The 14,922-nt window shown below is 40.5% G+C and overlaps 1 protein-coding gene across 1 annotated transcript in view; it reads right to left on the bottom strand.

The window, feature by feature from the left end:
* Positions 1 to 14,922, bottom strand: part of OTC (ornithine transcarbamylase) — a 58,867-nt gene that overhangs the window by 33,262 nt on the left and 10,683 nt on the right. The window contains exons 2-4 of the mRNA XM_014853049.3: positions 13,153 to 13,291; positions 11,610 to 11,691; positions 1,185 to 1,272 (exon numbers count right to left, since the gene is read on the bottom strand). Of these exons, the coding sequence (XP_014708535.1) occupies positions 1,185 to 1,272; positions 11,610 to 11,691; positions 13,153 to 13,291 (309 nt within the window). The remainder of the gene's footprint in view (positions 1 to 1,184; positions 1,273 to 11,609; positions 11,692 to 13,152; positions 13,292 to 14,922) is intronic.

The raw sequence follows: 14,922 nt of genomic DNA on the forward strand, positions 1-14,922 counted from the left end.
TTCTTTTTGTCCCTCACGTCTAGAAGATGAACACAACACTTTTTCTTAGTATTAACATTGTCCCATCTGAAATAATGTAACTAAGTGTTTAAAAATGAGTTATTTGAAATCTCTTCAGCAATTCAAATGAGGCAGATTCTTTAGTATATAATAGGGTAGCTGCCATGAAAAGCAGACAATGTGTGCAAAGAGTTACTTTATGGTGCATCATTTTCAGAAAAAAATCATCAGTCTTTGATATCAAGGGCAAAATATTTAACAAAGACATTTGCTCTGGATTTCTCAACCAGGCATGATACAATGGTGAGAACATTGCACGGGGAGTCAGAGGGCCTATGTTTCAGTCTTTTTCTATAGTATAGTGGTTACGAGCCTTTTCCCACCTCTACTTTCATCTAGGTAGGGGTGAGCTACCAGTACTTGCCAATGGAATGTGAGTGCAAGTAATCGTGGTACTTCTCTGCTAAAGTGGCTTTGAAGGAAGTATCCCTTCTCCATGCTCTCTTCCCCTAGCTCCTGGCTGGGTGTTGACACCCAGGGTGACCTTGGAGGCCACACTTTAAAGACGATAGAGCTACTCTCGTCCAGAGTCCCTGAATGGCCACATAAATAATCAGTCCTTCCCTCTTACCAATTAGGAACGTCTGCACTATTTCGAGCCATTGAGATTTTGAGATTTTGTGTACAGTAGCTAGTATGTCCCTAATTAAGCTGTTTTACCTCTTTATGCCAATCTGTTTGGGTTGTTATAAGGATTAACTGAGTTATCACCATGACTGACAGATAACAAACGCTCAATAAACGTTAGCTGTTAATGTTATTGCCTGCTTTGATGCTAACTAGTTGTGAGTCATTGAACATATCCATTTCTCTGGCTCTCCATTTCTTCAATTGTAAAATGTAAGAGTCGTGCTTGATGATTTCCATGTTTTCCTAAGTTTGAAATTTTATAAACAGAAAGCTCTTCAATTTGTTAAGAAAAAAAATTATCTTGACCCATAGAAAGTGACCAGAGGATGAGGGAGAAGCATTCAGAACATCGGATAAAGAGGGAAAGAAGGAAAACAGAGAGCAGTACAAAGGACACTAAGAGAAAAAACCATATTTAAAGAGAAGCATATTTTCTTTTTGAAATTTATCCTTCAAATCTGAAAGAAGCTTTAGAGAGAAGAAGATTTACAAACCGGGCTGTGTCTGTGAGACTTTCATTCACTCCCAAATGAATATCTTGTGTGGTCAGAAAACAAGGGTGTCCGCCCAGAAGTGCAAATCCTACAATAAAAGAAAGAGAAAAAAAGAACTGAAATAGGAAACAAAATGATGAGGAATTGGCACCATCTCAATTGAATAGTCAAAATCTTTAAAGCTCTCCAGCCTCTTTGATGGGGAATTTCTATGCAAAGCAAAATGAGGAGCTGAGGGAAGTAGATGGAATTTTTTTGTATAAGCACTCGACTCTCCTCGGATGTGTGCCTGTTTCTCCACCCTCTTGTTCAGAACCTGGCAATAATGGAGCATTGTTCCCTTTTGGAGGCTATGCCTGGTTTCTATTCTTTAAAATATATAAGAATGTCCATGCAGGAAAATGGAAAAATAAACTATAGTGTGGGATACCATAGGTTACAATGCAATGCTAGTCACTAATAAAAAGGAATGAACAACTAATGTACACAACATGTATGAATCTCACAAACATGAATGAAAGAAGCTGGACACAAAAGAGTAGATGATGTATAATTCCATTTATATGAAGTTCTAGAACAGGAAAAACTAACACAGAGAGGCAAAAATTGAAATAGTAGTTGCTTCTGGAGATGGTGATTGACTGGAAAGGAGCATTGGTGAACTTTCTGAGGTAATGGGAATGCTTTAAAGAACTTGATAGAGTTTGTAGGTTACATGGGTACATGTATTCTTCAACACTGATTGAGCTGTACACTTAAGATCTCTGTGTTTTACTATATATACATTATACCTTAACTTTTTTAAAAAATTGAAAATAAAGTAAGCATTGGAATGGCAGTTTTGGGTCACGAAAAGTCAGCAAAGTCAAAGGGTGGTTCTACTGTTTTATTTATCCTCCAACCAAGACAAAGCTAAGCACCGCTCACATATTACCTCACCACTTTCACCCTCCACAGAATGTGAGATTATTGCGGACATCTGAGCAGATAAGGCCTCCTGCCTCACGCTCACAGCACACTCTGTTAGTCTGAGGAGGATGACACAGAGAGCGGTCTGCCCTAAGCTAAACTCTGTGGGTACAAGCAGAGCCCTTTTATCACACACCCTGGGGCAAAATTATGGGAAATTGTGACATCCTACCAGAACTTTACTGTCTCATTTGAGACAGGTTCAATAGGCAGGCTTTCTTCAATACACGATGTTAAGGCAAATAAGTATAATTACAAAACAGAGACTTGTTCAAGGAATTTTGCAAACATTATTTTTTTCCTCCTTGTTGTAATATACCTAATTTATCTTTTGGGAAATTTACCACAGTCACAATTTTCTAATCCCGTATGTTTCCCATGAGAAAGGAGAAAATCATCAATTGCATGATGCCTTGTGGGAGGAGGAATTTTAGACCCATGAAGGGGAATTTGACTCAAAGTCTCATGAAACACCCCACTGAAGTCTTAATGCAATTTGAATAATGCAATTTGAATATGGATGGGCATTAAATGCTATTAAGCAATCATTTCTGTTAAGTGTGATGATATTGTAGCTATATAGGAAAATATCCTTGTTTATTTAAAATATGCATGCTGATGTATTTGGGGATAAAATGTAATTATAGCTTTAATTTACTTTAAAATGCTTCAGCAACAAAAATGAATAGATAAATCAAAGGAGAAGCATATTAACAGTTGTTAGATTGATGTAAGGGGTATTGATGTGCTCATTATGCTAATGTCTCTACTTTCTGTTTATTTGAAATCTTTCTTAATTAAAAGTAAAACTCAAAAAAACCCACAACAAAACAATAGTCCTCATTTCTGTTACCGCCTAAAATGAAATAATTATATTCCACCCATTTTACACTTAAAAGTGTTCTCTTAAGTATTCCCAGACCAAATGGTTTTTAGCTAAAGGCCACTGTGTTCTGACTCTAGCAATGACTATTCACAGAGTGCTACGATGTGCTGGCACTTTATAAACATTCTTCCACTGAATCCTTCACTCTGACAAATAGCACAGTAGATATTATTATAAGAATTTTTAGACAGAGGTTCTGAGAGTCAAAGAGTCAAAAAAACTTGTTCAAGATTGTTTTTAAGAACCTACAGCCCTAGGGCTTGCTATAGGGGAGCCATTCCCCCCCCCCCCCACCGAGCCAGCTTACAGAGACAGGACAACACAGTGGAACTGGACTCAGTCTTCTTCATCTGGAAAATCAGGCAGTTTGCCTAGCCGTCAGATCAATTGCAGATCCGATGTGCTATGCCCCCAGGTAGAATCAGAGAACATGAAACACACTAACACCCTACTTGCCATGGGTTCTGTTCTGTAATAAACCCACTAACATATCAACACTCTACCTGCCATGGGTTCTGTAATAGAGATTCTGACTCCATTTATGATGTTTGACTGCTACCAGCTTTCAAGCCATCACTCTCCCTTCTCCTTCTGCCCTGTATCTGGGCAAGCTGATAAGAAAGTGCAGATGCTCCCTCCTTGGGCACAGCAGGAGGATCAAACTACAAGCCTGTGCTTGGGAATCCTCACCCCGGCCCCACTCCCCAACCACAACGAAAGCCCAGGCCAGTATCCTTTCCCGGCTCTCTAATGCCACTTTCAGATGAGCTTAGGAGACAACCCTACTCTTCCCAGAAAGCCACATTATGTGAGGAATAAACCTTTTCATACCGTCTTAGTACATGTGTGGTGTCTTCACTGTCAAAGATCAAACCAAATTTTGGTGGGAGGCACATCTTGTTTTTGTGGAGTGACCGCAACAGGTCCTGGCCTCACAGCATTGTTCTGAAATTTACTCATTCTAAAATTATGGGGGCCGGCCCGGTGGCGCAGCAGTTAAGTGCGCAGTTCTGCTTCTCAGTAGCCCGGGGTTCGTCGGTTTGGATCCCAGGTGTGGACATGGCGCCTCTTGGCATGCCATGCTTGGTAGGCATCCCACATATAAAGTAGAGGAAGATGGGCACAGATGTTAGCTCAGGGCCAGGCTTCCTCAGCAAAAAGAGGAAGATTGGCAATAGTTAGCTCAGGGCTAATCTTCCTCAAAATAAATAAATAAATAAATAAATAAATAAATAAATAAATAAATAAAATTATGCACCTGGTGCTGTTCTAGGCACTGGGAAAGGCATTATAAACAACAAGGTACAAGTCCCTGCTTACACAGAACTTACACTCTAGTCAGGAGAGACAGATAATGAACTGAATGAGTAAATTAAGTATCTTGTGTATTAGATGTTGTTAAGTGTCATAAGAAAAATAGAGCAGGGAGGGCGGATAGGGAGTGTAAGGAATAGGAGCTGTTGCTTTAACTTGGTCAGGGAAGCCACACTGAGACATACTGGGCAGTGGGAAGCGCTTGTTCTGAGGTCCTGAGGAAGGGTCATGACTGGTGGGGACAAGGAGGTTGCTATGGAAGGTACAGAGTGTGTGAGGAGGAAAGTACTAGAAGGTGAGGCTGCAGAAGGAAGGTGGGGAGTGAGCAACAACTTTGACTTTTGTCTGAGTAGGATGGGAAGCCATTGGAGGGTTGGAGCAGAGGAGTGACATGATTGGACTTCTGTTTTAATAGAACACCTGTGATGGTGCAAGGGCAGAAGAGGGGAGCCCAGTCAGGAGACCACGGCGACAATTTGGGTGAGAGTTGATAGCTCGGACGGGGGTGATAGCAGCTGACGTAATGAGAAAGTGATTGGGTTCTTGACGTATTTTCAAAGTAGAGCCAGCGCTCAGCTGATGACCTTGCTTCCTACCTCACTGAAAAAATGGTAGCAATCAGAGAGCTTCCAGATTCTACCACCCCATTTCCCCACCTGTCAGCATCTGTCCCCATATATTCTTCTCTCCTTCGCATTAAGCGTAGATGAACTTTCCATGCCCATGTATAAACTAGAAGCTATACTCCCTTGCCTACTCAAGGATGTTGCTCTAGCAATTCTTGCCTTTCTCCCTTGCATTACCTACATTTGGAATAGGCTAGTCTCATTTTTTCACTCATTAATAAAAAACAAATGCAAACTTTCTCTTGTCCCTATTTCCCTGCCAGGTATCCCTTTAATTATTTGCTCCCTTTGCAGCAAAACTCTTTGCTTTTTCTTTCTCTCTTTAGTTCCTCTTTTCTCATTTCCCTCAAACCTATTCCCATGAGGCTTTGGCCCTCTGACACTGCACCAAAACTCCTCTCACCAAGGTTACCAATGACCTTCATATTGCTACATCAGGGCCTTTTCAGTTCTCATTTTTCTAGACTTAGCAGCATTTAATAAAGTTGTTCACCACCTTCCCCTTGATCAACTTTCTTCACACATCATCCAGGACACCACCCCTTTTTGCTTTTACATCTACTTTGGTAGTTGCTCCTTCTCAATCTCCATTGCTGGTTCCTTCTCCTTTCCTTGACCTCTTAATGTTGATGTGCCCCAGGACCAGTCGTTGGTCCTCTTTTCTCCATCTACACTTATTCCCTTTATAATTGTATCCACTCCCATGGCCTTAAATACTACCAATATGCTGATGACTCCCAAGTATCTCTAGGCCGAATCTCACTCCCATACTCCAAACTAATATCCAACTGCCTTTGAACATCTTTGCTTGGGTGTCTAGTAGACACCTCAAACTCAATCCTTCCAAAACTGAGCTCCCCATCTTCCCTCCATCTTGCTCTACCTGCTCCATCCTGCTCACAGTTGCTCAGACAGAAGCCTTGAGGTCATCCTTGACATCGCTCTCTCACTCGATACAACGGGAATCTTGTTGGCTCTCCCTTCAAAACATACCCAGAATCTGTCCCTCTTACCCTTTCCACTGCTACCACCCTGGCCCCAGCCTCTATGTCCTAGAGCTACCTATTGACAGTTTTCACTGCTTCTGTCTGGTCTCTACTCCCCACCTCCGCAGTTTATTCTCAGCAGAGCAGTCATAGAGATCCTTTCAAAATGCAAGCTAGATCACGTCCCTCCTTTACTCAAAACTCTCCAAAGATTCCCCATTTCACTCAGAGTAATAGCCAAGTCCAAATAAGGGAGCACGTGTTTTTTTCCTCAGTGCCAGGCACATTCTTCTCCTTGCTGAGAGCACTTATCACCTTCCAACATACCACATCATCCCCTGATTTATTTTATCTATTGTTTATTGTCTGTCTACCCACTAGCATATATGCTCCCTGAAGGCAGGGATTTTCCTCAGTTCTGTATCACTCTCAAGAATCCAGAACAAACACTGGTACATAGTAAGTGCTTAACAAATACTTGTTGAATGAATGTAGGAGGAATTTTGACTCTGGAGAGAGGACCAACTGTTTTACTTGCAAATGTCTCCTAATTTTGTTAACAAAAAGAACAGAATTTTCTGTTTTGTGTGAAGGAAGCTAATGGAATTCGGTGATGATTACAATCACTAATCACTCCAGCATTTAATCTGTTTCTAAACAGGGAAAGTCACCTAAACAAATATAAACACTGCACCTTCATCAAGAAAGTATTTATTGTGTACCTACTGTGTGCCTAGCATAGGGATGAACGTCATTGAGGGGTGGGGACTATGGAGGAGGGTTTCAAACAAAGTTTAAGATCTCTTGGCAGGTCTGCTCCAAGTCATACCCTTACTTTGTTTTTTAATTTATTTTTTTATCGAGGTCACATTGGTTTATAACATTATATAAATTTCAGCTGTACAGCATTATGTTTCGACTTCTGTATAGACCACATCACCTTCACTACCGAAAGTCTGGTTTCCATCCGTCACCGCACAAATGTCCCCCTTTACCCCTTTCGCCCTCCCCCCACCCCCCTTCTAGAAGTCATTTTGCTATAACAACCCAGGATTAGTTTGTTGCCTTTTCATTTCTCTCTTTGTGCTATAAAGAAGATTCAGGGCTGGCCTGGTGGCCAAGTGGTTAAGTTTGCGCGCTCTGCTGCAGGTGGCCCAGTGTTTCGTTGGTTCGAATCCTGGGCGCGGACATGGCACTACTCATCAAACCATGCTGAGGCAGCGTCCCACATGCCACAACTAGAAAGACCCACACGAAGAATATACAACTATGTACCAGGGGTCTTTGGGGAGAAAAAGGAAAAAAATAAAACTTTAAAAAAAAAAAAAAGAAGATTCACATCAAGCCTGGGCTTATGAGGTAGGGATAGGAATCGGGGTCACAGAAAGTGTTAAGAAATAGGAGTCAAAGCCTTCAACAGTTCTTGAAGGAGATAAAATGTAAGTTCATTGACTCTGTAATTTTGGTCACTGATCAAAAGGAAGCCTCAGACCCCAGTCCAAAAGCACAGGTCAAGCATTCGCCAGTTTATCAGACCTGGATGGAGATAAGGGTTTCAGGAGGGTGTCAGAGCTTCTGAGAAGCCACCAGGAGCTGTCATCGCTGAGGAGAGGAGAGCAGAGGGATGGGTCTCTACTCTCTCTTCACCCTTCATCCAGAGAAGTCTGCTTTTGTCTGTTTCATTTGTTTACGCATTCATATCAGATTTTTTTTGAATGAAGGGTTTCTTCTGTTAATATCTTAACTTCCGTCTGGGAAAATAAAAACCCATCTTTTTTTTTACTATTTCTTTTTCTCACAGATCCCTGCAAGGTTTGGAAGAAGGAGTAAAATAGAACTCATGCCCTGGAAATATGAGGGCTCTGAGGGCTCTTGCTGGTACAACTAAGGCAGCCATTAACCTCTCTGTGCTTCACTTTCATACCTGAAGAATAGTACCATGATTTTTATATTACCACCTTTGTAAAAATGATGAATTTGAAACAGCTTGGAAAGCACCAGCTTCTATTTCACCTTGAAAGTCAAATACCAATGTTAAATAATGAAAAGAACCATCTCTTAGGATGCTCTGTGCATTTTTCTATCGGCTACTGTGCTCATCGAGATTAATAAATGTATCCTTCTATCTGCTCAATTAATTTGCAATAAAAGAACGTAATCATCAGTAGACACACAGGAGAATTGCACGGTTTGCCAGGCAGGCGTACACAAAGAGTGGGTGAGGAATGAATGTCTACAACTACACACAGTGACATTGATACATCTCACAAACATAATGCTGAGTGAAGGAAGCCAGGCACAAAAGAGCATATGCTGAATGGTTCCATTATAAAAAGTTCGAAAACAGGCAAAATTAATCTATGATGTTAGGAGCCAGGATAATAGTTACCCTTGGGTAGGGGGAGTAGCAACTGGAAGGAAATACAAGGGAGAGCTTCTGGGTGCCATTAACATCCTGTTTCTCTATCTGGGCATTGGTTAAGAGGACGTGTTCACTCCAAGAATTCATTGAAGTATATACTTAATGATTTGCCCACTTTTCTGTAGGCATGTTACACTTTAATGAAAATATTAAATGAGCAATTAATATAGCTTAAGTTGAGTGGAGAATTGTATTCTGTCCGCTGATTTAAGTAGAAATACTGCTGCACCTCTGCAACTCAGGCTGGGGATGGAAACCTCAAGGACCATCCTGTGAGGCTCGCCCCATCCCAGAGGCTGGCACAAATCTGGGGCAGTACTAGACAGTTTTAATTACAACCTATTTTCACTCTAAAAATCAAGGTAACAGGTTTTGATGAAAAATTGTGCCAAGGGGCAACTATTAAGATGCACATGTACACAACAGAAATGCCCTGCCATGCTTTTGGTTGATGTTGACCGTTTCTGTAAGCATTTAAAGCAGCCACTTATTCTGACTGATTCGCCTCCTGTTGAGTTTGGCAGGATGCCATATGCAATTAGACCCATGGGAATTTATTGAGTATAATGATGACTACTCTGTGAACCGTAACTTTTTATGGTCATATGTTCCTTTTCTCATGTATTTGTTGTTACAGTTTGCAATTTTGTGCAGGTTTCAGAGCACTTCTTTATAGAAAACCATCATTTACCAGAATGCTTAATGTCATCTTTAGAAAAAATTTTACTGGAATAAAACATGACTATTACATGTCCGAATTAAATTAGATACTTAAAAATACATTTAATAATAGCTTCCAATCCTGGGTCTGCTATTTATTAGCTATGTGTCCGTGGACCATTTGCTAAACCTGTTTCAGTCTAGTTTTCTCAGTGGTCTCACCCTCATAGGGTTGTCATGAGGATTAAGTGAGATAATCCATGTTATTAATGTAGAGCACTTGGCACAGAATCTGCACCCAAAGGCTTATTAAATCTTCACTCTTGGGGCCGGCCCCGTGGCCAAGTGGTTAAGTTCACACACTCTGCTTCGGCGGCCCAGGGTTTCGCCGGTTCAAATCCTGGGCACAGACATGGCACTGCTCATCAGGCCATGCTGAGGTAGCATCCCACATGCCACAACTAGAAGGACCCACAACTAAAAATACACAACTATGTACTGGGGGGCTTTGGGGAGAGAAAAAGGAAAAATAAAATCTTTAAAAAAATAAAAATAAATCTTCACTCTTGGTTTTATTAATAGCTTAACTACCACATTATATGTGAGTGGTAAAACCAATCACTTATTCAGGGACACTTGATATCAAAAATAACATTTGAACAGAAAAAAGTGGTAGAAAACACCAACAACTACGAAAAATTCAATTTAAAAAACTTAAAATGGAGAAATTTCTATGTATTCATCAATTCTTTTGATGACTTCAGAAAAGAACACCTCTCTTAAGCACTAATGATAAAAAAGAAAATAAAATTCTGCCCAACTCATGGAAGACCAGTGTTGAAAGGGAGCAAAACTTGAGAATTACTGACTGGTTTATGCAAGATTCATTTTTCCTTTCCTGCATGTCAGATGTCAAAACGCTCTCTTAAAGGAGCCAGCTTTAAAGAATAGAATGTTCTCATCTGTTTCCTTTCTAGGACTTTAAAGATTAGATGACACTTATATGTTTCCCTTCTTCCTCCTTCCTTCTCTCACGGGGAAAGAGGAGTACCTTAGTAAGAACAGTGAACTTGAGATCTGAATCCTGGTGCTATTAGTATTAATTGAGTGAACTGAGCAAGTCACTTAATCCCTCTGAACTTCATTTTGTTATGTATTTGATGAACCTCATTACCGATCATTACAAGGCAAGAATTATACGATGTAGTCGTTTGCTTCTAAGTCCTAGGAAGCTCTGATACTTGTAAGTAGGATAAGATATTTGAAAAATCAAACAACGTGTTTTTGTTTGCGGTACCCCCTCCTGGATCCTATCCATTTGCCCATTTGGGCAGTCATATTACTGATTCAAGGGAGGTCTGATAGAGCAGAAATGCGGAGAGAAAGAAAAGAGGCGATGTGTGGCTTATGAGTTTCAAAATAGACTTTTTGAAACTCATTACAGAGATAATAGTTTGAGAAAAAAAGAAATTTTGAGTTTGAACAGCCTAGGCTTCCAGGCACAAACAATTGATTTCAAAGAATACGTGGATAGTCAGAGCCAGTTTTTCTCCCTGCTTTATGACCTGGCCTCCAATGCTGGTAACTGGGAGGGGAAGAAGAGGAGCAAGAGAGAAGAGACAACGGAAATAGAAATTGATGGACCTTTCACACTGTACCTGCTGTCTGTCCACCAGGCCAAGCACTGAAAGGTGGGGAAAATGACGGAAATTTCAGATGAGTTTGGGGAACTCCAGAGCTGTGAACATCTGTGTCTTTCTTTTAAGACAGAGCTCCAGGAGGTAGCAAATGTTATAGAACTCTCTGGCACCCAGCATGAGGAAGGAACGATAGAGTAGAGAGAAACTTGCAGGATCTTTGTGCCCAGCGTGGCATGGAGAGCTGCCAAAAGGTCAAGAGAGCAAATCCAAGAGATATCTCAGGTCTTGTGATCAGAGTGAAGCAAACCCCACAAGGGATGGGAGACAGCCAAGGTCCAATGGGGATACAGAAGTCCCAGCAGATTCCAGTATGGACATTTGATGATGATGTTCTGATGACCAATGACCAGATCCCCATGGCCCTAGACGTCTAGGCGTCCAGATACTCTCCAGGACTTAACCATGACTGTGGGGAAAGGGAGAGGAGATCCTAAATTGACAAAGTCAACCCTGAAATGACTGAGGATTGCCTAACGTTGCGGAGATTTGGTTTCCACCATGCAGCAAAATTGGCGCAAACAAGAAAAAGTTCTTTACATGTTAGAAAAATACACATTTCTTGCCCACATGAGTTGGAGGCCTTAGAATTTGTGCCCGCTTACATTTTGTACTGAACATATGGAGTTATTTGGGACGTCTACGCAAGTCCTCGTGGAATTCCTACAAATGAAGCTAATCTTTCTGCTTGCAGCTTCTATGAGAATTGGAAAGCGCGTTCAGAGGCTGGTAGGACTACTCTCAGTGACGATGTTTTCCCTTTGTGGTTGCTAAAGAGACAAATCCCCGCACTGGGCTATTCCTCCCAGGTCCTCACCCTCCGGCCCCCTCTTCAACACAAGTGCTGGTTTGGCTGTAGACTCACCTGTTTCTGTGGACAATCGTGTTCGAGTACTTCTTTTTTCAAAAATCATGCCTAGGGACTTCCCTTGCAATAAAGGCAAATACTGAAAATCAAGGACAAGAATACAATTAAAATGAAAAATATATTTTATATCCAATATCAAGGATTATGCTCCAAAACTTATTCTTTGCATTATTAGAAAACATAGAATAATTAATTACTGCTTCCAAGTAAGCATTCAAAATGTTAATTTTGAAAGTGAGTTTCAAGTGTTTTTTCCATGTGCTGTACAAATGGAACAGAAACTCCCATAGCTCACTGACATGTAATTAGAACGTATTATTAGTTGATCTGGGTTCAACCTGAACATTTGCTTCAAAGTACATTCATATTTCATATGGGAACCATCTTCTCACTTAAATCCATGGAAATCCCTATCAATGTTCAGTCACCTTGAAGATGCTTGATTGGGAAGTGTTTTCTCAGCTAGGAACATGCTACTCTATCACAACATGGGGTATTAAGATTCCTAAAGATGAATCCCCAGAGTTTCGGCTACACTTTCATCACGCATCCTCGTGGGAGTGCAAAGGCTTTTCTGGAAGTCATTTGGAAACAATCTGGAGAGTCTGGGTGTGGGGTGGGGCTCTTCCTCCTTCCTCTTTCTGTAGATGGACTTCCTGATAGGATGCCTTCTGGAACAAATAGATTCCTGTCTGCTAACCTCTGTCACATACAAAATGTGAAGAACCAAGGCCTGGGATCTTGGGGGAGCTTTTCTCCATATTTCAGGTCTTCCATAGGAACGTCAACCCATAGTAGTTGGAGTCACTCCTGTTTTCAGTTTGTTCTTAGGAACTTGGAGAGCTAGTGAACCAGATAAGAAAATCAAGGTGGTGTAAAACGTTCTCAACCTGAAACCAACTCTTTAAAATGCTTTTAAACAAGCTTGGAATAGGAAAATGCTTTCACAATTAAGCAGTCTAAATGAAGCTGCTGCATTAATTAAGCGTGTTTCAAACATAAATTGCTCAAAATGCAGAATAATGCTTACAGCTAAGCACCATATCCCATCTCTTCTCCTACTTGGTTACCATTTAATTGTTTCTTGCTAATCTAAATTTTTTTTAACACTGTCACATCATCGTGAATTTTTTGACATTATCCTAATGATTGTAGATCTGATATTCATCCACAATTGAAATTTGTTGCTGGAAAAAAATGTAGCATCCTTATTTTTAACTTGATAGAAAAGAAAGGAGGTATAAAAATATAAAAATAAAATCTTTCCGGAGAAATGATTCCTTTGGTTCTGATCCAGTTAATAATGCATTTCAACATTCCACATGAAAGAAGTGCAATGGCTTGTCATTGAATAACTGATTTTTATGCTTTTTATATTCCTCTACACTCAGTGATAATCAATTACCTTGACTGTGTGGTTTCATTACTTAGCTACTGTTTAGGAATTTTAATGTGTTTTCCTTTCCCTCTTTTTTTGGAAAAGCTGTCTTTAAAAAGGCTGATTGGTAGTAATGGAAGGTAAGATGAAAATGCTACATACCTCTCCTTTCTGTTTAATCCTAAATTTCAGATCTGCTGATAGCCATAGCATATACTTAATTTCTTCTCCTGTAAAGTTCTTTAGCGTGAGGAGGTCACGGCCCTTCAGCTGTACTTTATTTTGTAGCGGTTGTCCACATCTACAAAGAAGTAAAAGCAAGAGACATATATTTAAGGAAAAAAACCCTTATCCTATGGTGAATCACTGTTTTAGTCTTGAAACAAAACATAGTAAATAACATGTAGCCTCGAGTGTCTCTGCAGTGTTAATGCATGGAAATTGATGAAGCTGTGCTTTACATTTTAGATATCCAGTAGTTTGAGTGTTGAGAGAAAAGAAGAATTTAAGGAAAGAGGTTGAATTCTTACTTGCTGGAATAGCCATATGAGTGCCTTTGCCAGTTACTAGCTATGCAACTTCAGGCAAGCTACTTAACCTCTCTCTGCACCTAAATTTCTCACCTAGAAAATGAGTATAATAATCTTATAGGGTTGTGGCGAGGATGAAATAAATTAACACATGGAAATCAGACAATGTCTGGTGTGTAATAAACATTTGATAAATTTTAGCTATTATTACTGAGATCATTAAATTGTACAATCAGAGTTTGTACTGTACATACAATAGAAAACAATTTCATTCTTCTTTTCCCCTACTGCCCTTCAAATCTATTCTTAGAGATTTGTTCTTTTTACTTGTCCCTGGTCAAATACAATGGGCCCTGTAGCTTTTCTAGTAACTTTCAGAAAATAAAAAAAAGTCCTCTGCTTATTTTACTCCCTCAAAGAGTCCCAGTAAAATAATGTATAATAATAATAATAATGATTTTTTAAAACTTTAAGAAATGTACTGCAAGTTAACATCTTTTTCCTTGCAGTTCATGCCTAATTCAAGGTGGCCTCCTCTATGGGGACAGCGGAGCCATGAGTCATTTCCTCTGTTGCCCTGCCTTCAGTTCCTCCAAGTAAAGCCAAGGGAAGGTGAGGACGGAAGGGCCAGGCGAAGGCTGGTTCTGTTCTAGCAATCTGGCATTGGTGTAGGTGCTTGAGGCTGACTCTTTCTCTTGGGGGGTGCTTTTGAGAGTCCTTTGGAGAACTCTCTCATCATTTCTCACAGCAGTCCTTGATGGCAGATAATTATATTTCCTCTGCCCTCCAAGGGAACACATCCAGACTCTTTTTGTTGAGATCGCCCATCCCTTCAGGAGGTCTGTTGTTCATGATGTGAAACAGTACCAGGCTAGATCTCTTTCTCATTCCATATTGGTTCATGGGAAGCCCTTCATGTTCTTTGCTCTGACAAGAGTCAGGTTCATCCCAGTATAGACTCCTCTCTTATTCTGCTGTCAAAACAGCTAGCCAGCCAATTCCTCCTACTTTAGATTTCCCAGGTATAGGCCTGATATCAGTGTACTGTGTCTCCAAGCTCTCCCATCGAAGAGATTGGTGCCTTTGGAGCCACTTTCCCTCGTCTTGAGGTGAGGGATGAGTACCCCTCCATGTGGGACACAGCATACACAATGTTAACTCTTCAAAAATCCTCCTCAAATCTACAACCCATCTCTTGGTTTCTGCAATCCATTTTAGAAACTGGAGGTGATCACCAATGGGTTGCCAAACTGACTTTTGTGTATCTCCTCTGCAAGTCCTGTTTTAGTGGTCTAGCATCTCACTTTGGCATGAGGGAAGAGTTGGCACCTATTGGGCCTGGGCAGAAACTGAAAGAGAAAGAGTCTCATTTTAACATTGTGTTACATTCTGATGACAATAA

Source organism: Equus asinus, chromosome X (assembly GCF_041296235.1).
Source record: "Equus asinus isolate D_3611 breed Donkey chromosome X, EquAss-T2T_v2, whole genome shotgun sequence".
NCBI classification, from domain to species: Eukaryota; Metazoa; Chordata; class Mammalia; order Perissodactyla; family Equidae; genus Equus; species Equus asinus.